At 36.4% G+C, this 27582-nt stretch overlaps 2 protein-coding genes across 3 annotated transcripts; both read left to right on the top strand.

Moving 5' to 3' along the window:
- Nucleotides 1-205: 205 nt before the first annotated feature.
- Nucleotides 206-13858, top strand: SNRPB2 (small nuclear ribonucleoprotein polypeptide B2). 2 transcript variants are annotated; one of them, XM_001374193.5, is made up of 7 exons: nucleotides 206-359; nucleotides 1841-1929; nucleotides 2880-3052; nucleotides 7840-7980; nucleotides 9051-9101; nucleotides 13011-13099; nucleotides 13468-13858. In XM_001374193.5, exons 2-7 carry the CDS (start codon nucleotides 1866-1868, stop codon nucleotides 13625-13627), a joined length of 678 nt encoding a protein of 225 aa, XP_001374230.2. In that variant the 5' UTR covers nucleotides 206-359; nucleotides 1841-1865; the 3' UTR covers nucleotides 13628-13858. The 2 variants fall into 2 exon arrangements, with proteins under 2 accessions (XP_001374230.2, XP_056669837.1); XM_056813859.1 differs by lacking the exon at nucleotides 1841-1929 and having other exon boundaries at nucleotides 336-359.
- A 138-nt stretch (nucleotides 13859-13996) lies between these two features.
- OTOR (otoraplin) lies at nucleotides 13997-27363 on the top strand. Its single transcript, XM_001382076.4, has 4 exons — nucleotides 13997-20563; nucleotides 20917-21056; nucleotides 23094-23204; nucleotides 25510-27363. The coding sequence occupies exons 1-4, from the start codon at nucleotides 20437-20439 to the stop codon at nucleotides 25531-25533; spliced, it is 402 nt and encodes a 133-aa protein (XP_001382113.2). The 5' UTR covers nucleotides 13997-20436; the 3' UTR covers nucleotides 25534-27363.
- Nucleotides 27364-27582: the final 219 nt, after the last annotated feature.

The raw sequence follows: 27582 nt of genomic DNA, 5'->3' as shown, positions 1-27582 counted from the left end.
ACATTTGAACTGATTGCAGGCCCAACACTGGGCCACCTATCTGCCACAGTTTTTTTCTAACTTCCCCCTTTTCTCTGTCCGCTCTACCAACACCCTAAGCTCGACCTCCTCTGTCCCGATTCCTTAAAAACTTCCCTCCATCTAGTCCACCCAGACACAGAACGCTTGCGCAGATTACGCCTAGAAACCCGTGGCAGGCTAAGAATCCACAGATTCGGCGCTCGACCTCTCCAAGAGCCCGGCGCTCGGTGCTCGATTGAGCCTCTTGGCTTCTTGTACACCACTTCCGGCGGCTCTCATTTCTCTTCCGGTATTTCGGCGCGGAGTGAGCATTGGGAGAGGCAACTGAAACCTTCTAGGTAGGATCCAGGTCTCCGGTGATGGGGACGCCCCTTTCATCTCTCCTTTCTCTCTCACTAAAGATCATGCCGCTGCTTCCCTGGGGTCGACCTGGGATTGTTCTCTTCCTCTCGCTCCTGTCCCGGCCTCACCTGGAAGAGGCTGGAACTGAGGCTTCCTACCAAGCGGAGGACCCCAGTCGCTGGAGAGAGATGTTCCTTTTCACAGCTCAGCCGGGGGCCTTCTCACCCAGGCCGCCCTCAGTTTAGGTCACCAGTCCATAAGTATTAAGTGCCTATCACTGTGTTGAGTAAGCTCCGGGGCCCCCAAAAGAGACACTCTATAATGGGAGAGATTGTGCAAACAAGCTATGGCCAGGATAAATGGGAAATGATCCACAGATGGGGAAACGTTATCATTCAGTAACATCTTGGGTTTTTTTTTTTAAACTCTTTACCTCCCGTCTTAGAATTAAGACTGTGTATTGGTTCTAAGGCATATAAGGAAACTGAGGCACAGTTTTGAACCAGATTTAACCCAAGACCTCCCGTCCACCGAGCCACCCAGCTGCCCCCAGTAACATCTTGTTATTCAGGCTCGGTGATAAACTCTAGAATTTATGGGGATCAGGAAAAGCTTCTTGTTGAAGATAGTTTTATGTGAGACTTAAGGGATGCCAGGAGGAGCTCAGTTAATCAGTAAATATTAAGCACCCACGATGTGCCAGGTATTGTGCTAAACTCTGGGGACAGGAAAGGAGCCAGAGGACAGTTCTTGCTCCCAAGGAGTTTACAAACTAATGGGGGAGATGAACGTGCAAGTCTATACAGACGGAAGGCACCAGAATTAGTAATAATGATAAGAGCTAATATTTATATGGTGCTTACTATGTGCCATGCAATGTACTAAATTCTGGGGTTACAAAAAGGGATAAAATCAGTCCCTGTTTTCAGGGAACTTCCAATCTAAAAGGGGAGACAACTGCAAATAAATATGAAAAATGCAGGCTGTTATACAGGATAAATGGGAAGTAATAGGCTGAGGGAAGGCCCTAAAATTAAGAGAGTTTGAGAGAGATGTGGAGGGAAGGAGTTATAGGTATAGGGAACAACCAGAGAAAATGATGGGTAAATCAAGAGATTTACCAATCCCGGGTTATGCCTCTAGGAACCAGGGCCTGAACTATGAGAATGGGAAGTAGGTGAGGACTGCTTCTTTGAAACCTGTTTAGTGCTTGTCCACTCACTAGGTACCCAGTCTTCTGTGTAGTCTTACTTTGTAGGGAAAAAAAAAAGGAGTGTATTTGATTGTTGCCCTTCAGAAGCTGAGTTTTGAATTCAGGGATTCTAGGAATGAGATGAAATGACCCCAATATACTTAATTAAGCTCCTAGGTAGAGGATTCTTCCACTTTATATCTTCAGACTGTTCAAACACCTAGCACAATTGTCTGGTATATATCAGGAGTTTAGCAATAAGTTTTGTTTTTTTTTTCTTTGTAGGCTTCTCTGAAATTTAATCTAAAACATGGATATCAGACCAAATCATACAATTTATATCAACAATATGAATGATAAAATAAAAAAAGAAGGTATGTTTTTGTGTGTCTATTTGGCTCCTAGCTTTAGACTATATATCTTTGGTCAGTTGATAGTGAAATTGACCACAAAATACATTTGTATGGAATAAATGTTCATTTGTGTGTATTGGTTAAAATGGTCTCATTTTTAAAAGTTTTATTTTTATTCTTACGATTTATGTTAACCAAGTTTACTTATATATATGTTTTTTTTTCTTGTTAGAGAATGAATATTTTGGTATGAACAAAATTAGCTTTGCTCTCTCAAGATTTTTCCATAAAATTTTGGTTTTTGAAAAGCACTGATTTTGTATGTAGACAAGGTTTCTTTAAACTGTCTTTCCCCCTCTCACCTTAATTGCTTATTCCTGTGCTTGAACTATTAATTAGTTAAGGTCATTTGTTTATTTTATATCATCTTCATTTCAAAATATATAATTACCTCTCACCTATCTAGTGAATAATTATACGTAACAAAGATTATATAAGAACGAGGAGTTAAATAATTCAGCAAAATCAAACAGCACTTCAGTAAATACATGAGAGTATAGGGAGTATTACATACCCACAGAACCCCATCTCTGCAAAGAGAGGAAGAGGTACATCAAATCTAATTTCATCAATTTGGAACTAACTACAAATTGAATTTCAAGGCCAACTTGCCTCCTGCTGTTGCTGTTTGAAACTTATAAGTGGAGAGACTGAATTTATTCTATCTTAGAAAATCTTTATACTGTCTAGTCGATTGTAATGGTTCTTTTTCTCAGTGGGAGAGTCTTAATTGGCAGGGTAGCCAAAAAATGAGCAAAGGCTCAAAAGCAAAATTAAGCACTCATTGCTTAAATTCTTCCTTTGCTTGGAATAGAAGATGGGAGTAGCAAATGGAGTATGTTATATTCTTAGCTTTTTGCAACTTTTTTTTTCATTTATAGTTAACTTGTTTCTCCTTTAATATTTTGTAGAACTGAAGAGATCATTGTATGCCCTCTTTTCTCAGTTTGGCCATGTAGTGGATATTGTGGCTTTAAAGACTATGAAGATGAGAGGGCAAGCTTTTGTTATATTTAAAGAACTGGGCTCATCTACAAATGCTTTGAGACAATTACAAGGCTTTCCGTTTTATGGTAAACCAATGGTAAGTTGTTTGTTTTTTTTTTCAGCCAGTATCTTCCATTTTCTGTGCCTTTTTAATTTTTTTATTATCTCTCAAGAGGCAGTCTAATTAGAGTCTAGACCTGGAGTCAAATAGACCTGGGTTTGAATCCCACTCCCACATACTTGTATTAGCTATGTGATTTGGTAAGTCACTTATCCTTATTTTGCCTCAATTGCTCATCTTTAAAATAATAGTGGGACTAGATGACCTGTAAGGTCTATTTCAGCTGTAGATAAATCTACTATTCTGTGATCTTAAAATTATATTAGAGTTTTAAATTTACTTGAGATTGAGACTTTTATGTTTGAAATATGGTTTTAGATGCTAATTCTTTCATTTTTCCAGAAGTAAAAAGACACTGATGGCTCTTGTTTTCCTCAGATAGTTTTAGTTGAGTAAATATGGGAAATAATTGGGCTCTTCAGCTTAATTTTAAGAGCAGAGGTTAATATTTTATGTAAAGCATTTATAATGTGATCCATTTTCCCTTTTCAATGAGAATGAAATAATGCCCAAAGAGTTCTTTTCTAGTTGAATTATGTGAGAATCTTCTCATTGGACTCATATCTTTGAGTCAGAATCATCTTGGTAGAGTGTTAGTTTATATTTGTCAATGATTTTTCTCGTTGGGTGAGAGAATCATAGGATCATAAGATTTTTAATGGAAGATTACCTATCCCAAAGATTCTTGAACTTTTTTGTATTGTTTTGTTTGGTGAAACTTCTTGGCTCCTTTTAAATGCATCAAATAAAATAGAGGATTATAAAAAAAATCCCAACTGTATTATTATTTTATAACTCTTACTTTCCATCTTGGAATAAATGAGTATTGATTACAAGGCAAAAGAGCAGTAATGTCTAGGTAATGGGTATGAAAGAAATGACTTGCCCAGATCACACTGCTAGGAAGTTATCTAAAGTCATATTTGAACCCTCTCAATCCACGGAGCCATCTAGCTGCTTCCCAGGAAACTCAATTATATTAAAATACAATTATCAAAATATTTTAAAAACAAGTTAATGGACCTCAAGGCAAGAACCTCTTATCTGCTTATTTGGCAGGCAAGGAGGCTGAAGCCTAGAGATGGGAGGTAACTTGCCAGAACTATGTGGCTGGCATCAGAGGGAATCCTGTCTTTGTGCTTGGTAACCTCAGGTTACAGATACTAGTAGTTTAGCTTCAGGAAGCAAGCGTCTTTAGTTCAAGTAAAGTCAGTCAGTGGGCATTTATTAAATACATGCCTGGCTTGGCTAAGCCCTGGGAATACTAAGAAAAAAGTGACATACTTGCAAGGAGCTTACATTCTAATGGAGAACAAAGGCTATGCATTAATCTGTATATATATGAGGGGTACATAGAGTAAATTCAGGGTTATCATAGAAAAGAACTAGCAGCTTGGGGATGGAGAAAGACCTGTAGAAGGTATTATTTGAATTGAATTTTGAAGGGTTTGGGTATTCTAAGAGGGAGGTTGAAAGAGCATTTTAGACATGGGAAGAACAGTTGTAGAGGCACAAAAAAAGAAAAGGGAGCATCTTGTGTGGTAGGGGACAGCAAAAACCAGAGTGACTGGACCATAGAGTATGTGGAAGGCAGGAATTGAAAGATAAGAAGAAACCAGGGTATGAAAAACTTTAAATTTTAAACAGAGAGCTTATATTGGGAGCTACTGGAGTTTGAGTAGGATGTTCCCCTGGAGAAGACAGAAGAGCGCAGGGAAACTAGTGTGCATATTGCCGAGTCTGGGCAAGAGGAAGGTGTATCTATGGGAATAGAAAGGAGTGGGTTGGAGAGATGATATTGAGGAAAATGCTAGCAACAGACAGGCAAATCAGTGAGTAAGGTGAAGCAGGTGTACTTGGTTTGGTGGCAGAGGGTCAGAATTCATATGTTAGTTTTGCCATTAGATCCCTAACTAACCCTGGACAAGTTATTGAACTATGTTCCTCTTCATTTTTTCTAATCTGTAGAATGACAGGATTGAATTTAAATGACCTACAAGACTCCTGATCAGTTCAGCTCTAAATCTGTTCTATGACTGGCAGAATGAATGATTGTAATTCATTCCCACCAAAACAATCCCATCTGTGGGTTTCCTACAAATTGAATGAACCAAGTGCATTATTTATGCTACTTGTTAATGGAAATGTCAGACCAAGATTTTTTTTTTTCACTAGAGTCCATGGGAAGCTTCTCCTGACTTATCACTGGCTAACCAGATCTCCTTTTTTCAAATTCTCTTGGAATTTCTCATCTTTGCTTTCTCTCCTTCCTATCTTACTATTCTACCTGTATTCTGTTTATCAGAGAATTGCAGAATTAGGAGGGATCTCAGAAGCCATATAGTCCAAATAATAACTGAACTGTTCCATAACATCCAACAGATATCTAGCTTTGGTTTTTCCCTCTAGCAAGGGGAAAAGCCACTGCCTCCTGAAGCTGCCTATTCTACTTTTGAAAAGCTTTAATTGTTTTCTCTTTTTCCTTCTATCAAATCAAATTTTGCCTCTTGGCAACTTCTACCCATTGTTCCTAATTTTGCCCTCTAGAGCTCTGGAGAATAAGTATAGTCCCTCTTCTCTATGACTTGCCTCTAAATACTTGAAGACAGTTACATCTCTTTTGGTACACCCCTCCATTACCCCTACTCTCACTTCTCTCGGCTAAATATCTCTAGTCCCTTCATCTGAGCATGCCTTTTGTAGAACAGAAACATGGGTTCTAGGCATAGCTCTGACCTTATCTAGCTCCATGATTTTGCATAAGTCTCCGGGCCTTAGTTTATTAATTTGTAAAATGAAGATTGAACTAAATGATTTGAAATACCTTCCAGCTCTAATCTTTTATGATTCTCAATGTTAATCAACAATCTTGTGTGAAAAACAATAGTAGGTCAGTTTGTCTTTGTTACCTTCTAACCAAAAGAGGCCTTGCTCTAAAGTCACAAAGTCCTGAGTTCAGATGTGGCCTCAGACACTACCTCTGTGACCCTGGGCCAAGTAAGTCATTTAACTTCTGTTTGCTTCCATTTCCTTATCTGTAAAATAGAAATACTATTAGCACCTGCCTCCTTGGGTGATATGAAGATCAAATGAGATTATATTTGAAAGTGTTTAGCACAATGTCATACCCAGTATATACTATATAAATGTTAGCTACTATTGTTATCATTATTATTAGATTCTTGGGAAGGATGAAGAATAAATACATGTAAAAATTTAATGACAGTCTTTCTCAGATTCTTCCTAAGCTCTTTTTACCAAGTTCAGAGGTTATCCCACCAAATATATTACACTGGTTTGTGAAAAGAGAATTTCTGTAATTTGGGACATCATTTTTACCTTCTACATCTTTCCCACAGTACTTCGCCTACTTTACATTTCTCTTCAACTTCTTTCAGACTAGGACAGAATACTTGGCTTTTAAATAGGCAGGTAATAATTTATAGGTAAAAAGAATAACTATTAACCAGAAATTGTGCAGTTTGAAATGGGAGTAACTTTAGTTGACATATATGTATATAAAGAAATGAATATAGTCAGCTATATTCTCTGTGCACCCAAATAATAATGTCAATAGTTAGCAAGTATTGATTAAATGCTTATTGAGGATACAAAAAAGAGCAAAAAATAGCTCTTGCTTTTAAGGAGCATCCATTCTGATGGGAAAAACAGCATACAAGTACATAGGTATGTGCAAAACATGTAGAATAAATAAAAGTAATTTGAAAAGCTGAAGACTTTAGTAACAAGGAAAAGCTTCTTTTAGGTCGTATTTGAGTTAAGTCCTGAGAGAAGCCAGGAATCCTAAGAGGAGAAGTAACAATGCATGTCATGCATGGGGACACCCATGCAAAAGCACAGATTTAGCATAAAGGATATCATTTTCCAGGAACTTTAATTAGGTCAGCATAGCTGAAACAGAGAAAGAAGAAATACTGGTTTTAAGAAGTTTAGGAAGGCAGAAAGGGGCAAGAAATATGAAGAGCTTTAAGTAGAAAACAGACTAGGGAGAGGAGAGACTTAAGGCAGAGAGAGGAATTAGAAGACTTTTATAGTAGCCCAAGAGGGATATGAGGGAAGTTTGAACTAGGATTGTATGTGGAGAACAAGAGAGGCTACATAAGAGGTGCTTTGAAGGAAACAAGATTTAGCAATATATTTGATGTGTGGGGTGGGTGCACATGAAGAATTGAAAATGATACTGAGATTTGTGAGTCTGTGACTAAAAAAGTTAGTGGTACCCTCCAGTAGTGAGGATGTAGAGAAGATTTAGGGAAAAGATAATTTTATTATTTTAGAAAAGTGCACTTAAATGCCATAAAGATAAGTCCTCAGAGCAAATGGAATTTACTGATCTGAACTGGGTGGCCTAAGGCAAAATATATATTTCTAACTTTTCATGATTTTCTGTGTTCTGTTGTTTAAAGGGACCCTTAGGAGCTATTTTATACTCAGTGAAAAATTATACAGATAATCCAAGATTGTCTTATTGGCAATACCTGTTGACTGATTATATTATAAATTCCCTTTTTAATATGTTTGTACTATAACATTGTTTAATTCAAGCCTAAAACGTACCTTTTAAACGTGACTACAGTGATGCTTATTTCTACTTGGCAAGAAAAATTTTTCTAATTGTGATATAGGTTTTCTTACAAATGCTGTGTTTAAATGAGCATGCAATACCTTATTTTTGTAAAGAAGTAAAAAATATTAGTGACATCTAGCATAACATACGCAATCTATTTTAAAAATTAAAACAGCGAATTCAGTATGCAAAAACAGACTCTGATGTAATTTCTAAAATGCGTGGCACTTTTGCTGATAAAGAAAAGAAGAAAGAGAAGAAAAAGGCCAAATCTTTGGAACAAACTGCTAATGCTGCAAACAAAAAGCCTGGTCAGGTAAGCTGAGAAAAATGCATTAAAAACTTTGTAGGAATAATTGTATTCCATGTAAAGACTGTAGGGTTTTGTTGTTGTTAGCACTTTTGCCTCAGAGGAATTACATATTATTATGTGTTTGAAGGGTCATTTTTTTTTAAAGCTTTATTGTTAATGTTGAGGTATCAGAATTCTGAAAATTCAACAAAAACTTTGGTACAGCAGGTAAAAGACTCAAAAATAGGTATGCTAATCAGTTGCTTGGATATTGAACATGAAAAACAGCAGCCAAATTATTTACATAACATTTCATTTTATTGAGTTTGAGTGTATTGCTAGCTCATATGCTGAGTGGCTGAAGTCTCAGACTAATGATTCCTATAGTGTTCTGATATATATAAAGAAATCTTTGACATTTTTAATTCTAGAATAAATTCATACATAATATGATATACTTTTATTTTGAAACTAAGGTTTTTAGTCTACTGTGATTTTTTTTTTGCCTTCTAGATTAAGAAAATGCACTACATCAAATGTTTGTCTTTTGAGGCATTCTTAAATTCTGGCCTTTCTACCATTCAGAAGAAATACTTTAATGAAAGTCCTTTTCTATGAATGTTTTGAGTAACTAGAGATTTAATGTAGATTATACTGCACAAACAAGATTATCACCCTAAAAAGAATTATTAAATTTTTTTTAGTCAAATTTCATTGGATGCTGTTTTTTTCCTTACATCCAGTTGGCTATTTTTGGAAGTGTCTTTTTTCTTTTATGTCAAGATTGTTTTTCTAATAGAAGATAAAATTGAAACTTCCATTTGGAAAATTAAGAACTTTATAAGCTTCATTTTGTATAATATTTGTTAAGGTCAGGCCTGAGCTTTTCAAAATAAGGGCCGACTTTTATGATAATTAAAAAAAAGAAATTATCCTTATTTGTTTTAGATCTGGCATCAAAAGTTATATTTTTAATGGAACACAAAATATAATAGCTTCCTGAAACTGTTATAGTACTTCAGTAATTATAAATCTGAACTCCTGCTGTTTGTAGTGATGAGAAATTGTAACGTTGTTTATGTTTCTCTTGTTAGGCTACACCAAATTCAGCAAACACTCAAGGAAATTCAACCCAAAATCCTCAGGTAACTTTTTCTTTATAGAATATTAAAAAAAAAAAAAACAACTTTCCCAAGATAAATTCTAGGAAGATAGAAGATACCACACCTTGAGGAAGAAAAATTTCTAGTTACCCAAGAAGACATAAAAAAAAAATATTTAGAATATTTTTCCATGGTTACATGATTCATGATTTTTTCCACTGCTCTTCCATCCCCCCATCTCTCTCCCCCCCCCCCCAGCTGACAAGAAGACATTTCTAATAAGAAATAGAGTACTTTTCCTTTTAAAGGGGAAGAAACTAAGGTATGGAGTTAATTTTAGCCTTATCTTACAGGTAGTTAATGAGAGTAAGGAATATTAGACGATAAGCATCTTTAGAGCCAGAGTTTTGTCTTGGTATCATAAGTCTATGATCTTGAGCAGTGAGTGATCTCACACTCAAATAGAAATGGGGCCACTAAACTGTATATAAGATCCCTGTGGGCTGCCTAGTGACTTGGAAAACCATATACTAATATTATCTGTCTTCTGTTGTTTATTTTGTTAAATATTTCTCAGTTACATTTTCATCTGGTTCCTCTGCACTCTTGTGTGTTTGACACTTGGTCTAGATCTAGAAGAGACTTCTTATTTTATAGAGAAGAAAAAGGAGGCTAAACAACTTGCCCAGGTCAAACAAGTAGTAAGCATCAGAAATGGGATTTGAACCTAGCTCCCTTATTTGAGCCATATTCATCTTTGAGATCCTTGGGAGTTGAATTGACAGTGTGGTCTAGTGGAAAGTACACTAGACATAGTCTAAAAACCTGGGGTTGAAATCTTGCTCACAAATGACAACCTTAATTTTATCATCTGTAAAATGAGATAATATCTACCCTACCTACAGATGTGAAGAATCAATTGAGATGTGTGGAAGGTGTTATCCAAGTGTGTTCAGTTACCATTTTTGTACTCCCTATGGTGCTTTGCATGCAGTAGGCACTCTTATTTGTTGAATGAAAAAAAAATGGCATTTCAGACTGCCAGCTTCTCCATATAATTCATAATATTTTTATCTGATGCCTATATTCAGAGGACATGATAGTTACTTTCATTTGAAGGGCTTTAATGTGAAAATTAATCAAAACTTGTAATGCTAAAGAAAGCAGATTTTTCTGAAACACAGATTTGAACATGTCAAACCCCATCCCCCACCACCCCAAATAACTAATGATTCCTTGTCACCTCCAAGATCAAATGCAGAATCCTCTGTTATTCAAAGCTTTTTTATAACTTTTATTTCTCCCTGCCCCCCCTCATTCTTATAATTTTTTAGACCCTTACCTGCTGTCTTAGAACCTATACCAAGTATTGGATGATATTTCTTATCGGATAACGGATAATTATTTCTTATTCATCTTGCATGTAGCTTATACATGTTTGTCTCCCTCATTAGATTGTGAACTCCTCAAGTGGGAGGATTGTCTTTTGCATCTTTTTATATCCCTAGCATTAGTACAGGGCCTCACATCTATTTGAGTGCTGTGACAAGGAAATCCCTTTAAAAGACTGATATATATTAATTTAAGGTCGCCAAGGAATTCAGCTATGTAATTCCTAAATGAAAACTCATGTCAGCAGTCAACCTTTTATGGAGTTTTTAATTACAAACAGGAGGAAGAAAGGTATTAGAGAGAGAGAGAGAAAGGGGAGAGAAGGGAATAGGGCTTAAATAACCCCTCTATTTAGGCTGGGCCAAAAGGCCCAAGCCCTTAGATAGCTGAGGCAAAGAAAAGAGATCAGTCCCTATCACTCACGTGACCAAAATGGAGAAACAGTCTCAGGGGCCTCCACCTCCAGCCTCCTTCAGAGCAAGACTTCTCAGAGCACAACCTCTCAGAGCAAAACCTCTCGACTCCCCCCCCCCCCCCCCCCCCACCTCAGACCCTGCTATCTTTAAGGAAACCATCTAAGTTCCCTCCCCTCAGTTCTCACATCTACCAATCACTGTCCATGTCTTCCCTGTGCCAATGGTGGCTCTAGCTTAACCCAGGACCGCCCAGAGGTCTGCCCCTTTGCACATGTCTGTTGAAGGTCATATTCTCAAATAATTAAATCTTGATCCTTGCTGCAGCCCTTCCTAAATCCTTTTACTCTGAGTAGGGTGGAGATTGTAGTTTCAAGACCTGGTTCTGTCATTCCAAGTATCTCTATTGTATCAATTCTAAAATCAATCATGACTCAAAGAACTTCCTGTTCTATGCTTAAGCATAGGTCAAAGCCCTTTCCATTGTTTAGCAAAAGGTTTCTGTCCTAAAGTAGTCTTAGGTAGGGAGGAGAAGGATCCTCCCATGCCAAGGGGGTTCACATTCCAATAGAGTTCTTACTATCAGTAGGAAATTTTTTCCAAGTATGAAATTTTCCAATGGTGAAATTTCCAACATTTATAAGCCCAAGTAATTTTAAGGTTTACAGTGCTTAATAAATGCTTATTTACTGACAGAGAACTAAAAGCAATGGGTAAATGTTGCAGAGAGGCATATTTAGAACAATATAAAGAAAAACTACTAACAATTATTAAAGAATTTCCCAAAGAAGTGGATTGCTTTGGGAAATAGGAGATTCCTTATCACTAAAGCTTTCTAAGATAGGTGGAGAAATGCATGAAGGGAGTTTTGTCCAGGTGAATTTTGGCCTAGATAACTTCTAAGATCTCTTCTGATTCTTTGATTCTCTATGGAATACTATACTAAACTTAAAGAAAATAATTTCTATAGAATTCTCTCTAATAGAGGGAATTCCTCCTTGCCCTTTCTTTCCCTCCTCCACCACTTCTTAAATATATATAATGATTCAAGAAGCTACCCACATTTTCTCTAAAGTACTCCCTTTCCTCAGGACTATCAGTTCTTTTAATTTTATTGAGGAGACTACTCTTGTTAATAAGGAGAGTTTGGTGAATCACAAGGGTTTTTTGTACAACCAAATCTGCTGCCTTTCTTGCTAGTAAAAAGATGAATCTCTCAACAGTTTATATAATTACTTTCTCTTCTAAACCCTTACAGCATTGATGGTCTTATATAATCTGGAACTAGCTCTTAATTATATTTTTTTATATTTTAGTTTTCATTTGCATTTGTCTTGCCTCTCCACCTATATTTTTTAGTTTTGTGTACTTTACTACTTCCTCCATTGCTACTTTAACCATCAATGGAGTTCTGAGTATATAGTAGAGGATATAGAAATATTTACTAACAAATTAATTATCTTCATTTCTATCTATTAACATATAATTAGATGATAGGGATTGCAAGGAGAAAACTTGCCAACTTGTGAAAATTACTAAACTTATTCATTAATACTCTTCTAGATGGTTCTATTTCCAACCTAATTTTATCTTGAAATTGACTCATTCTGAGGATTTACCAGGTATTGGACTTTAATGGTTGGCCATCTTGTCCTTTTTACCTTGTGGTTTTAGAATAAAATCTAATAAGAACACATACTATTTTTCAGTACTAATTCACATTAATTTATTTGACATTTATTAATCACCTAGGAGTCATTGATTATACCAAGACAAAAATTCAGATAGTCCCTGCCTGCAGAGAGCTTGGATTTTTATAAACAGACAAGTGTATATGACTTTTTTAAAAGAGTGAGAGCACCAACAATTAAGGGAGTAGGAAAACACTTTCTAGAGATGATCTCTAGGGTAGTAGCATTTGCCTTGAACCTTGAAGAAAGTTGGGAATTCTAAGAGGCAGAAGGCAAGATGGTCTCATTGCTGATATCCATGTTATTTATTCAAGCCCATTTAATGAATTTGAGAAGAAAAAAGGGTATTTTGTCTCCTATTAGATTCTCTGAAGATGTTGGGTTAAGATAAGAACAAAGAAGATTACTCCTAGTTCTTTTCCTTGCAATCTAACTTTATTTTGCTTTTTTTGTAGGTGCCTGACTACCCACCAAATTATATTTTATTCCTAAATAATTTGCCAGAGGAGACTAATGAAATGATGTTATCTATGCTGTTTAATCAGTAAGTTTGTTTTGTTGTATTTTTTTAATAAGTGATTCTTTGCTTCTAATAAAAGCCCCTGATATAGAACAAATTATAATTTCATGATTTTAATCTGTCTTTATTACAGAATATAAATTTTTGGCTAATTTGCTGATTCAATCTAGGATTAATTGCCATTTGAACTTAAATATGAGTAAAACCCAAGACAAAGCTTTGGTAAAACTTGATATAGATATATCGTTTTTATAGTCCCAATTTTACATTCATTTTTTGTTTGGATTCATGGGCAGATATACTGAGCCCTTTATGTGTGTTTGTGTTAGTAGCAATCAATTTCTTTCATAATTGATATTAAATACATTACTCATTTTCCTTTTTAATTAAAGGTTTCCTGGTTTCAAAGAAGTGCGATTGGTACCTGGGAGACATGACATTGCTTTTGTGGAGTTTGAAAATGATGGACAGGCTGGAGCTGCCAGAGATGCCTTACAAGGATTTAAGATCACACCATCCCATGCCATGAAAATTACATATGCCAAGAAATAGCTTTATGGATATTTTTTGAATGCCTTGGTTTTATTTATGACTTTTGTTCTTTGTTTTTCAAAATATACAATTTAGAAATTTTGAAGAACTTTCTGAGGGCAGTAGTGAAAGGAGTAAAATGTTTTGTGTAAATTTTTTTAAAACTCAAATTTTGCAGTTTTCACTACACATTTTGGTTACTACAACATGCAAGAGACATTTTGTACAATTAAAATTTACTTGTATTCAGTATCTTATGTTATGCCTTCTTTGGTGGGGGAGGGAGCATTTCTTCCTTTTTCAGCTTGTTCTATATTGTAATGTTTTCTATAGCCACATTTTAATTGTGTTTTCCTAACCACATTTATTTTGGGATGACTAATAAGAGCTTTGAAATAGTTAAAAATTTTGTATTTGAGAGAGAAAATTAGTAAGCAGCTAATTTTTTTTCATGGGGATAGAAAATGATGATCCTACAGAGCAAAAGAAAAGGGTAATTAGTCACAATTTCCTACCTTTTGGGCGGATAAGTGAAAAAAGTGCTGACTACAAAGTTCTGAGACTCAAGACTAAAAGAAACCTCATTGTCATCTGATTGGAATCTTTAGATAAGCTTAACCCTAAATAAATGTCGATAGATTTTTTCAAACTTCATTTAAACTTTTAAAATTAATTCCTTTAAAACAAACCGTTACCTTTTGTTCCTATCCCACAACACCACTGAAGAACCTTAGTATTTTTTTAAGCCTAATATTAAAATTCTTTTTCAGCTTAATTGGGTATCTTTTTCACTCAGTTGTGCTCCAGGCAACCTTTCTGGCCATTTTTGTCTCCTCAGGGCTTGCCTTGCCTTGCCTTGCCTGGGCACTATCCCATACCACTTGTCAGCTACACACAACTGCCTGATGCTTGTGACAGTTCTACCCAGGGCCAAACCTCTGTAATTCCTGAATTCATTCCTCAACCATTAACCTACTTCTAACCAGTCATACCCACCACATCCCAGGGATTATGAATCCACAGCTGGCCATTGTTCAATCCTGTTCTTCATTCTTTACTGATTGTTCTCATTCCCATCCCTCTCTTCTTCCCGTCCCTTGCTTTCTGGAATGTGCTCTGTGGGTAATAAGCTAGATTTCACCTTAATCTTGTTTCCTTTCTTGCTTCCTTCATGCACTCATTGAGACTTGACTCCCACACGACAGCTTCCCTGACTGCCCATTGTAGCACTTAAACTCATAGGTCCCAACTCCCTAGTCTCAGCAAGGGATTTTGATTAGTCTGTGCTCACCATTGTCACTCCAGGACTCATTCCACCACCAGAACTCATTAGCCTCTTGTTCCTTGACATTCAATCCATATTTATCACCTAATCAAGATTCTGGTAGGCATTATCTACTGACCTCTAAGACACTCATAGCTCAATGAGTTCAGTTTCTGGATCAGTTTTTCCTTCCCAACTCCTGCCCTTCTGCTTAGGGGACTTCACCATAGAGTCATCTCCTTGGTTTTACCATCACCTACAGCTGTTCTACCCCTGAGTCCATGAACTTGGCTTTCTTCATCTAATCATAAGCTGTTTTCATTTCACCTCTTCCCCTGCCCTGCAATTCTGAACCCTGTTCCACTAATCCTTATCCTTCCATTAACATATATTTCCACTTTACAGTCTGGCTTCCAACCTCATTTGATACTACTATCTAAAGTTACTAATGATCTCTCTTTTTAACCCTTGCCCTTTTGTCTTAGATCAATACTGTGTATTGGTTCCAAGGCAGAAAAGCAGTAAGAGCTAGGCAATGGGGGTTAAGTAACTGGCCCAGGATCACCCAGCTGGGAATTGTGAGACCTAGTTTGAACCCAAGATCTCCAGGCCTGACTCTCAATCCACTGAGCCAACTAGCTATCCCATATGATCTCTTAGTCGCCAAATCTAATGTTCTTTCTCCAATCCTCATCCTTGACTATTCTAAAATAACATTTGATAGTCTATCATCCTCTTCTTCATAATCTCTTCCTTAAGGTTTTCATGATATTGCTCTCTCCTGGTTCTCTTTGCTGGACCTTCAAGTCAAGCTCACTTACTATGGGGTTCCCCCAAGGCTCTTTTCTGGGGAACCTTATACCTATAGTAACAGCTTCATTTGGTGATCTTGGTTTCCCCTAGATTTAATCATCTTCATGGCAGATGACTCTCAGAACTATTTATCCAGTTCTTGAGCTGGACATCACATAGACATCCTAAATACAACACTGTCCAAAACTGAACTTGGTATTTCCCCCCACCCTCTCCCTTCTTAATTTCCCTATTATTGTTGAAGGTACTTACCATCTTCTTAGTGACCCAGACTCAAAACTTGGGTGTTATCTTCAATTCCTCACTCTCTTCCCCACGTCAAGTCTATTGCCAAATCCCATCAATTTAACTTCTTCACATTTCATAGATGACTTCTTTCCTCTGATGATGCCACCAGCCTGGTCCAGGCCCTTATTACCTCCTGCCTAGACGATTGCTATTGCCTTTTCTTTGACCTCTTCTCATTTTCACTCTAGCTTCCCTGGCTCCATTCATTCATTCATTCAAGGCTCAGCTGAAGCCCCATCATCTGCGAAAAGCCTTGCCACATCCTTAATTTTGGTGCCTTTCTTCCGAGATTACCCTTAGTTTATCCTATCTACATCTTGTTTGTACATAGTTATTTGTATGTTGTTTCCCCTGTTCGATTGGGAGCTCCTTGAGAGCAAAGTCTGGTGGGGGTGGGGGTGTTTTGCTTTTCTTTTATTCCCAGGGTTTAGCACAGAGTTTGGTTTGTATTAGACAGGACTAATAAATGCTACTTACTTACAAATCACTATCTTATCCAAATAGCTGGAAAGGGATGTAGGAAAGAGCAGTATAGTAAAAGTTGCTTGTTTGTTTATTTGTTTTTTAATCCTAACTTTCTGCCTTAGAATTGGAACTATGGATTGGTTCCAAGCCAGAAGAGTGGTAAGGGCTAGGCAATGGGGATCAAGTGTCTTGTTCAAGGTCATAGAGTTAAAAGGAATCTGAGGTCAAATTTGAATCCAGGACCTCCTGTCTCCAGCCCTAGCACTCTATCCAATGAAACACCTAACTATCCCTGCAATTAAGTTTTAGAAGTTAAACCAGATTGACCCATCCATCTATTATAGAAACGACATTGAGGTGAGGCAACCTTGCTATAAGACAAATCACTCAATTATAATAGCATTTGTATAGAGTTAAGTTTGCAAAGTACTTCATAAATAGCTCATTTTGTCACAAAAGAACTATGAGAGGTAGAGATTACCATTATCCTCATTTTGTCCGGACGAGGCAGGTAGAGCTTAATTGACTTGCTCAGGGTCACACAGCTTAAGTGTATCTAAGGCTAGATTTGAATTCAGATCTTCCTGACTCCAGACCCATCACTATCCACTGTTTCACCAAGTTAATGTCTTTGTATAACACTGTAAATGTGGATATTTATATGTTCCTTTATATATATATATATATATAATTCATTCTTTTTATATATATTCCTTTCATATAATGGGAAATTTTATTTTTCTAATTTAGAAGAAAATACTATTCAAATGGGAAACGTTGCTTTGCCACTAGAGTTGCAGGGGATTTGCCAATTCTCATATGAGTCTTAATAATCTACAGCTGACTTCTGGGAGTTAGTGCATTTCCTGGGTAGGGTGTGACTAGAGGAAAAAGCCTTGGTTGGATATACATTCAATCAAACTACCTACTATGAAATACTTAAAAGATTATGCCATCGTCATGTCTTGACCGTAAGGCTTTTTTCAAGATTAAGGTTAATGATTGGAGTTTAAGGCAAGGAGGTATGAAATTGGAAATTTCTGTAAGTCCCACTATTCCTTTTTTTTTAACTTAGCTTCCAGGTTTTTATAGCTGTTTACTCTAGGATCAGATAGATTATAGGGTTCCCTGCCTACATTCTATCAAAGAACATCAAAAGTAAATACTACCGAGGTTACAGATACCATTTTTTTTGTTGTTGTTGAATGTGGGCCTAGAGACAGTGGCAGACATCATTTGGTATGGAAACTGATTCCTAAAGTGTGGGAGAAAATTTGGGGATTAAAGTGGGAGGGTATGAAAGAAATCTGGAAGCTTCAAAAGGAGAAAGTTGATCTCCACTGCAAGCATTATAATATAGTTGCTTCTTCAATCCTCTATATTTGTTGGAGATACATCTCATTTGTCAGATCCCCTTCAATATCTTCTAGTTTTCCTCTTTAAACTCAAATCAGTAAAGTAAGCAGAGCTTTACAAAAACATCTGTCTAAAATAAACTACCTGAATTCTATATTCTGCTCCTTTCTTGGGGGGGTGGGGGGAAGAGGCATGTGGGTAACCATACCTACAAACAAGTCATTAACATTTTTTTCTTTTACTATTGCCCTTTAAACCTTTTAAACAAATTTTTGTTAACTAAAATATCCTTAGATACAGTTTTGCTCATCAATTTCACTACCTGTCATTCTTTCTTTTTTTTTTTAAACATTATTTTATTTGGTCATTTTCATACATTATTCACTGGAAACAAAGATCATTTTCTTTTCCTCCCCCCCCCCAGCCTTTCCCTCTCCCATAGCCGGACGCATGATTCCACTGGTTATCACGTGTTCTTGACTCAAACCCATTTCCCTGTTGTTGGAATTTGCATTATAGTGTTCATTTAGAGTCTCTCCTCAGTCTTATCTCCTCCAACCCTGTAGTCAAGCAGTTGCTTTTCATCGGTGTTTTTACTCCCACAGTTTATCCTCTGCTTGTGGGTAGTATTTTTTTTTAGATCCCTGCAGATTGTTCAGGGAAATTGCATTGACACTAATGGAGAAGTCCATCACCTTCGATTGTACCACAATGTATCAGTCTCTGTGTACAATGTTTTCCTGGTTCTGCTCCTTTAGCTCTGTATCACTTCCTGGAGGTTGTTCCAGTCTCCATGGAATTCCTCCTGTCATTATTTCTAAAAACATGTCTCCAAATATCAATCCTGTATTTGCCTTCTAATGATTTGCCTGTAAAATGTTGAGTAGGACAATTCAGGTTTTCATTTTCCTGACTGCTTCTGGCTCTCCGGTCTTCTATTCCATGCCTGAATTGCCTTCTTACCCTAGACATTTCCTCTTTTCCTTCTTTCTCTCTCTTCCCGGGGAACATTCCCTACCCCTGACATTTTCCCATTTGTGAGTTCCTCCCAGATTGTCCATGATGAGGAAAGCCCCAGCCCAGCCCAGCTTAGCTTTATTACTCTCTTATCTCTGGACCTTGGCACCATTTCTTTCTCCCCTATTAGAATGTATATCACTTGAGGGCAAGAATTTTTTTTTTTGCTTAAATTGTATTAATTAATTGATACATACAACATGAATACAAAATGAGTAAATACAAATAGATATAAAGTAGATAAATACAAGGTAGTATGTGGGAGGGAAGGCACTAAGGGATCCCAAAAGGTGAAGGTGGGTTCCAGGGAGCTCTAGAAGGAAGAGAGGAATTTTGAAGTAAGTACAAGGTGGAATTCATAGAGAATCAGATGCATGGAAACAGGTGAAGAGTAAGAAAAAGCCAGTTTTTCTGGACTGCACTACCACATGGGAGAGGAAGTAATATCTTATGAGCTTGGGTAGGGCAGTTGCTATAGGGATTTAAAAGCTAAACATAAGGGTCTGTGTTTGATTCTAAAGGAAATAGGAAGAAAGAGACTAAAGAGGACTGAGTAGAGGAATCTCATGGTCAGATTTGAACTTCAGGAAAATTCCTTTGGCAGCATTGTGTAGGATGAGCTGGAGTAGTGGGACATTTGAGACAGAGAGACCAATTGGTTTTCTGTTGCAATAATCTAGAAAAGAAGTGGCAAAAGCCTGAGCTATTTGAGGAAAGAGAAGCAATAGATGTGGAAGATTGGAAGGTAGAAAGAACAAGATTAGGCAATCAGTTGCATATGTGGGCCTAATGCTAAGGTTATGAACCTGATAAAGAATGGTGGTGACAAAAACAGGGGAAAATGGAAGAAAGAGAAGTTTGAAGGAAATGATATTGAGTTGGAGAGGTCTCTGGACATCCAGTTTGAAATATATTTTATTTATTTCAGAGGTTGTATAACTCTTCTAATCCCTCTTAAAGCTAGTGCCTTCTCTCTGATTTTATTTCCAATTTAATCTGTATATGTCTTGTCTGTAAATAGTTATTTACATTTTGTCTTATCCTGTGAGATCCTTTAGAGAGAGGACTATTTTTTTTTCTGTATTTCTTTGTGTCCTCAGTGCTAGCATAGTGCCTGGCATAGAATGGGTGATTAATAAATACTTGTGGATTTGGCTTGATGACTTTAAAGCACATGGCAAATGAATTAATGATAATTATAAGGCTAAACATCTGTGTGTGGTATGTTACTGACCTCTAATTTTAATTTAAGAAAAGAAATCCAGGTGTGTATTTTAAAAAAATCCCTTCAAATGTAAGTAGCAGATCATCATACAAGAGTGGGAAAGAATTTAAAGCAAAATTGCTATTTTTAATGCATGTTTTGAAAAATTGGAGCTTAAATAATACTCTAGTTTTCAATGGCCACAAAACACCTCCAACAAACATATCTTTGCAAAGAAAGGGTAGAGGAGATTATACTTTGTAAATAAGTCCACAGAGTGTAGTTTAAGCTGAGGAAGTAGTGGAATGTTGGCCTCCAATCCCATTGGTTGAGATTATTTATCCAGATGTTTAGACTTTACATAAAAGACAGGAGTTACTGAAGCTGGTCCACATTCCACGGTGAGAGGTACCAGCAAAGACAATGGAAAGGGTCATGGAAAGGATATTTTTTCTTTTTCTTTTGAGTCTTCTGGCAACTTGTGTTGTGCATGGAATTTTTATGGAAAAACTTGCTACCAAGAAGCTCTGTGCAGATGAAGAGTGTGTCTGTAAGGATTATTCTGTGCCTTTCAAATTATTGCACTATATAATTGAATGTGGAGATATTTGCATAAAATCTAATTGTGTTTTCTAATGAAAATTATCCAATGTATGCTTGATTAGCATTTTTTTCTGATCTTTTAAATGGTTTCTTTCTTTTCAGAAATGTATTTTGTTAACTTTTCTGCAAAATGAAGTTTTTTCCCTTTTAATTTTTGTGACTTAAGTATGATATGTAATGCAAATTTTGACCTAAATATGGTATTTGTCAACTTAGGTTTATTAGTGTTTTTAATACATACTTTGTATTTATTATAACATAACATATGCAATAAATGTATCCATGTCTTTTTCCCCCCAGATACGATTTCTCTTGCTAAAGCTCAAGATGATTATAATGCCCCGGACTGTAGATTCATTAACATTAAAAAGGGGCAGCAGATCTATGTTTATTCAAAACTAGTGAAGGAAAATGAAGCTGGAGAATTTTGGGCTGGAAGTGTAAGATGAGATTTTATTATACACAATCATGGCTATGTAAGGTTGTTACTATTTGTCTATTTTTGATGAATTTCCATTAAAAACTAGTCATTGTTATTTTAAACTTTACTAATAACAGGGTAAATGTCAAGGTAGAGTGCTATTAATATGAAAATTTCACAGAATGTAAATGCATTTTTTCTTTGTATATTCATTCTATATAAAAAGCACCGGCATATACAGAACAAAATTATGTAGGTCTCTCCAAAATTAAGAAGAGAGTGAAGAAGGTAACTTTTGTCTAGAGCAGAACACAAAGGAAATGGTGCAACAAATTACACTTCTTACAATTTTTATGATGCATGCATTTTTTAAACCTTCTGTCTTAAAATCGATACTAAATATTAGTTCCAAGGCAGAACAGTGGTCAAGGCTAGGCAATTGGGGTTAAGTGACTTGCCCAGGGTCACAAAACTAGGAAATTCTTGAGGCCAAATTTGAATCTAGCATCTTCTATCTCTAGGCCAGGGTTCTCTATCTTCTGAGGTAACTAGCTGCCCTTAATGCATGCATTTTTAATGCTAGATAATTCTGCCCCCTCTGGTTTGTAGGCATTTATTTTGGGATGAATTAAGTTGCATGTTTTAACTGTAAATGTTTTCAGTCTGATGGATGGTAACCCCCAGGGAGTGAATTTTCAACCTTTTCTAGTACACAAAAATGTCTTGTCCTAGCTCCGGGTCTAGATGATTTTTTCCCCCAGGGGACAATAAACTGTTATATGTAGGTATGAGCATTAGTTGTCAACATGGGAAATTAATCCACCCCTCTTGGTTTTGACTTTATTTCAAAAAGGCTGAGGAAGCTTTTGAGGCAGGTATATCTTGATTGGTCCAGCTGGGCAACTTCTTAACTGCATCCTATCCTACTTTTAATCACAGATTCATTCATTTGAAAGAATCCAGACACCATAATAATAACTGGCATTTACTTAGCAATATAAAGTTTGCAAGGTACTTGTTAATATTATACCCAATTTACAGAAGAGGAACTAAGACTCAGAGAGGTTGTGCCTTGCCAAGCATCACACCACTAATAAATGACACAATGGGAATTGTTATAAGGACTTTCTGACCCAGAGGCCAGCATGCTTCCCATTATTCCACGTTTACTCTTAGTTTGCCTATAAGGGAACAAGAATATTCCTGGACCATGTACCAAATATATTGCCATCTAACCTTTTCATAAGTACCTCCAGTGAAGAGGACTACTTTCTAAGGACAACTCATTCTACTTCAGAATAGCTCTAATTGTCAGGAAGTTTCCCCCTAAAATCCTAAATCTTCCTCCTTTCAACTTCAATCCATTGCTTCTAGTTTTGTCCCTGAGCAGAACACAAGAGCAGTCCTCTTCCAGAGGACAGCCCTTCAAACCCTGGGAGCCAGCTCTCATGTCCCCCCCACCCCCCCATGTTCTCTCCAGCCCAACTCTCTTTGATATTATGGGCTTTCTGTCCACTACACCACATGACCCAGCATTAGTATTAGTTAATGATATTTAAAACAGTAGAAAATATTTGTGAAGATTTCCCAAAGAAGCTGCTTCTAGACCAAAGTGAAAACTTTTGAACCAAACCTTCAAAGACATTTGTCCTTTCCTGCCAAGCCAAATACTATTACTAGAGTCTACATTAGCATCAGATTCCAAAATACTGATTTACTTTGAATCCCCTGGGATTGAAAAGTCTCTTAAATGAAATTTTTAAAAAAGTTAATTTCTGTTAAAAGGAAATATCCTCTAGTTTTAGCCCACAGACCTTGTTAATTATTCTAATTGTGTAACTTTTATAGACTTGGGACTATCTTCTGCTAAAATTCATGCATGCTACTTTGAGGAAATCTGTCATTAGCTGGAGGGCTCTAGACAAACTCCAATTGCCCTTTAACCCTCTTTGTCCACATTGCATCTACCCATAAAAGAATGAATTGATTGAAAATCAATGTAGATGTAGAAAAAAATAGAATCAATATGTCTAATAGTTCCTATACTCAAATTCAGGTATATGGTGAACATTATGAAGAAGAAATGGGAATTGTAGGGTATTTTCCCAGTGATTTGGTCAAAGAGCAACATGTCTACCAGGAAGCAACCAAAGAAATTCCTACAACGGTAAGCAATTTTGAAAGTACATGAAAATATGATCCCTGTATCGGCACAGATAGCTTTAGAGTTATAGTATTTCTCGTTTTAATTAATAGTTTATTATTATAAACTTATAATATGTTATACTATGATATATATGACTAATATGTTATATAATTATATACTTTACCATATAGGCATGTGTACATGCTTAAATATATACACACACTTGCCTATGTGTACCATAAAATGTGCATATGTACAACTAGACACAAGGCATGAATATATATACATGCATTGGTCTGGACCTGGAATTTGATCCATGCCAAAGAGAATTTGGTATAATGAAGAGGGTGCTAAACCTGACATCTGGAAGATTTAGCTTCAGATCTTGCCTCTGATGACTTTTGCTCTATGACCTGAACAAGTCACTTAATTTCTCTGAGCTTCAATGTCCTCACCTGCAGAATAGGTCCTGATCTTGCAGAGTTGTTGTGAAACTCCAATGAGATAATTTGTTATATATTATAATTCCATAATTTTATTATTAATTAAAATAATTATTCAATAATTTAAAATGCTTTATATGAAAGTTATAATGATAGTAATGATAATGATGATAATTGACAATACCAATTATTATCATAACTATAGGGAGCTTCCAGTATGGAAACTCCTTCAAGGATGTAGATTGGTAACTTAGAGTGTTAGAGCCTTCTGTGTGTGCTGAGTGAATACTTTGCCTGTGTTCACACCAGAGGAATGAGTGAGAGATAGAACCTAAGAGCAGTGCTCCCTGCCTTTAATCTTTGCCCTCTTTCCACTAAAACTTGGAACCATTCAACAGGTACCACAATATTTTAAGTACCAAAAAAAAATCTTTTTTCTAATGTTTATTCATATCATCTACCCACATGACCAAGATAGGATGTTATTAGGAGTTCTATTGCTATGAAACAGAACCATATTTTTAAGACACACACGTACATGTGCTATAAATATATATTAGAAAAATATTTACTATGGTATAGTAGATATGAGGGCTCGCCTTAAAGCTAGGCAAAGTGGAATTTGCAGAGGCAAGGCTCTTAAATGAACTGCCCCAGGAGACTAGGACTCAAAGGACCCAGGAGAAAATGCACTGCATTTGGAGTCAGAACTCTTGAAGCCAATTCTCAGCTTCTGATCCATCTTTCCTCTGTGCCCCAGGGCAAATAGGGGCACCTCTATGGGTCTCAATTTCTTTATCTGTAAAATAAGCGGTTTGGACCAAGTGAACCCCAAGGTCTCTTTGAGCTCTGAATCTGAGATCTTAGGAAGATATAGACAGGTTGCCAATCTGCTTCAAAAATTCCCAATACCAATAAAATCAAAGGACTAGACAAAAAAAAAAGGATAATTTGCCAATTCCATGAAAAAAGGCACAAATTGCATGACTTAAACCATGTGTTCTGAAACAGTTCCAGTAGTTAGACTTTATTTTTGTGTATAGTGAAGGAAAAAGAAGTGATTAACCCACATAGAAAATTAAAGTATTTTGAAACCATCTGTGAATGTCTTATTTTGAGGCAGACAGACTCTGCTTTATGTATGAAATTACAGCTGTATCCCTTCCAGGGTCCCAGAGTCCAAAAACCCAGTGGCAGGAATAAAAAATCCTTTTCATTAACTCAGCAAGGTTGTTGTTTGGACATGGGGAAAGTCATTCTGTTGGCAGAGACTGGAAATGGGCTCTCCAGGAGGGCACCTACTGCTTGCTGGGCAGAGTAACTTAAGACCATTTCCTAATAATTCCAAGATTGCTTCTCACCTGTTGTCTGCTTTTGGTATTAAGCTGAGAGAGAGGGAGAGATCTGTCAAAAAGATAAGAAGGAAGAAAGCAAGCATTTATTAAGCTTATATGAGGTGCCAAGCAATTTACAAATATTATCTCATTGGATCCTCACAACAATCCTGGAAAGTAGGTGCCATTATTATCCCCATTTTACAGATAATGAAACTGAGGCAAATAGAGGTTAAGTAACTTGCCTGGGGTCACATAGCTAGGAAGGATATGAAATTAGATTTAATCTCAGGTCTTCTTGACCCCTGACCCAGTGCTCTATTTGTTCTATTTGTATCGCCTAGTACTTTAAAAGAGTTTAAAGTTTGAAAACTTTTATTATTGGTTTTGATCCTTAAATGTTGGAGGTTCCTGTGATGCCTTAGATTTGGAATCAGGGGACCAAGCTTTGAATCCTGGTATAGTTCCTTTTGGTTTAGCAAACTCTTAAAGAGCTTATTTTTATTTTATTTTACTAGCTGAGTTACTGTTTTCTTACTTCTATTTCAGGACATCGACTTCTTCTGCGAGTAGATATTTACAGTCATGGAAACTTCTGATGAAAACCTTGGATATTTAAGACATAACCACAATCTCCCCAAACTAAACCAAACACCCACAGCCAACCCAGAGAATCCTCGTTTTCTTATTGATAGTGAAAATGTTTATACATTCAGAGCTGTTTCTACATCCCAATCATTCTTCCTGGCTCTGCTGTTCTTGGATAGATGTGAATTTTAGTTTCTATAAAATAAAATGTTCTCTCCACAGCTCTTTCGGAGCTCAAGTGGACAGACAAACTAGGCATTACCTATGCAATGGGACTTTAAATTCCTTGATGGACAACATATTGTATTGATTCTATTTAAAGGTGCTAAGGGATTGAAACCTATGAGAAGAATTAACAGTTGCTCTTTGGCTTAGAAACTATTTCTACAAATTAGTTTTAATTGAACAAACCCATCTTCTAAATTGCTGTGATGTTTCCTCCCAAGTTTTAAGACCTTTAAAAAAAAGTGAGACCTTTAGACGCATTATAACTGTATTTTATGACTGAATGCCTTAAATTGGGGTAGACTGCTTTATATAAGGAGTCACAGCATCTAGATTCTAACTTAATTTATTAGTCTCACTTCACATTGTTCAAAGGCTTTTAAGTACTCTCTGTTCAAGCTAGCCTGGATTATTAGAAATTCTGTGTCTCTTCTGCCTCCCCTGATTCCTGGAACATAATTCCTCATCTTTGACGACTAAAATCCTTTTCTTTTGGTAAGACCAGGCTCAAATGCTTGCCTCTTCGAAGAAGCCTTCTTTGTTTTTCCTCTCATCATCCCATCCCTTATAGCTGAAGTCTTTTCCTTCAAAATTCTCCAGAGTATTTTGTCTCAGTCTTTTTATTATACTCATTTGTAAATATATCATACAGCCTCCCCCTTTAAGACTATAAGCTCTTTAAGGGCAGGAACTGTATCCTTTTTTCCTTTATATCCACAGCACCGAGCCCATGATTTCTTTGAACATAGCATGGGTTTACTATGATCTGTCATCATCTCTGCCTATTGAATTGACCTGAATTATTGAATATATAACTTGCATGTTAAACTTTTTTTCTCCAGCTTTTCCAGTGTTTCTAGTCTTGTATTTTGAAGTAATTTGATTTGTATGAAATTTCCCTTTCATATACAAATACCTTTAGTCATAAAATGATGCATCAGAAATTCTCAGTGATGCTATTCGAGGACTTTCTATACTGAACTTTAAAGTGGCTTTTGATGACATAGCACAAATATAACTTTTGAAAAATATAGTTGTGATCTAATTGTTTATTTGCATGTGATTAAAATACCTCTGTTTCTTTAAAAAACTATAATCTTTGTGCTTTGGAAGCATTTTTTTAGCCTTTGAATATAGAAAAGTTAATAAAGGTTTTAGTAAAATAATAGATATAATCTTTTGTGGCTTTCAAAGGATCTTTTTCATAACAACCCTAGGAGGAGTGTGGTACAAGTATTATTATGCCCATTTCACAGATGAGATGAAAAAACAGTCTCTGTATGTCAGAGTTAGTGCATCTTAAGAGCAAAATTTGAAGTCAGGTCTCTGGTCTCCAAGTCCATCACCCTTTTGACTCTGAATGTTGCTGGCATGACCTTACTTGAGTTTAACTACATTTTCTGCTTTCTGTGTTCTGCACATAAGAGAAAATCTGGTCCATGCTGCTATGAATATTATTCTTGTATAATTGTTCTATTGTTACCACGGCTTCTCTAACTATTGTCTAAAGCATGCCTAGTTTGGTGAGTGCTCAATGTCCCTGAGTGCTCCCAGATGCTATCAAGGCTCTAAGTAAAGAGCAAAGCCTTAGCAGTTTGTTTTTTCATTCTCTCTCTTCCCTGTCTGTTCCACATTTTTGTACCCTTTTCCCTCAATCCCTCAAGAACCCAGTATCATGATAGATCTTCTAGATGCCCAAATTCTGCCCTCCCCCCATAAAACCTCCCTTGGTGGTGTTGTCCCTTGAAACTATCTCATATTGCAAAATTAGTCTTTCCTTCCTTTCCTCCATTCAATTCCCAATCAAAA

Source organism: Monodelphis domestica, chromosome 1, assembly GCF_027887165.1.
Source record: "Monodelphis domestica isolate mMonDom1 chromosome 1, mMonDom1.pri, whole genome shotgun sequence".
NCBI classification, from domain to species: Eukaryota; Metazoa; Chordata; class Mammalia; order Didelphimorphia; family Didelphidae; genus Monodelphis; species Monodelphis domestica.
This window is presented reverse-complemented; position numbering and strand designations above follow the sequence as displayed.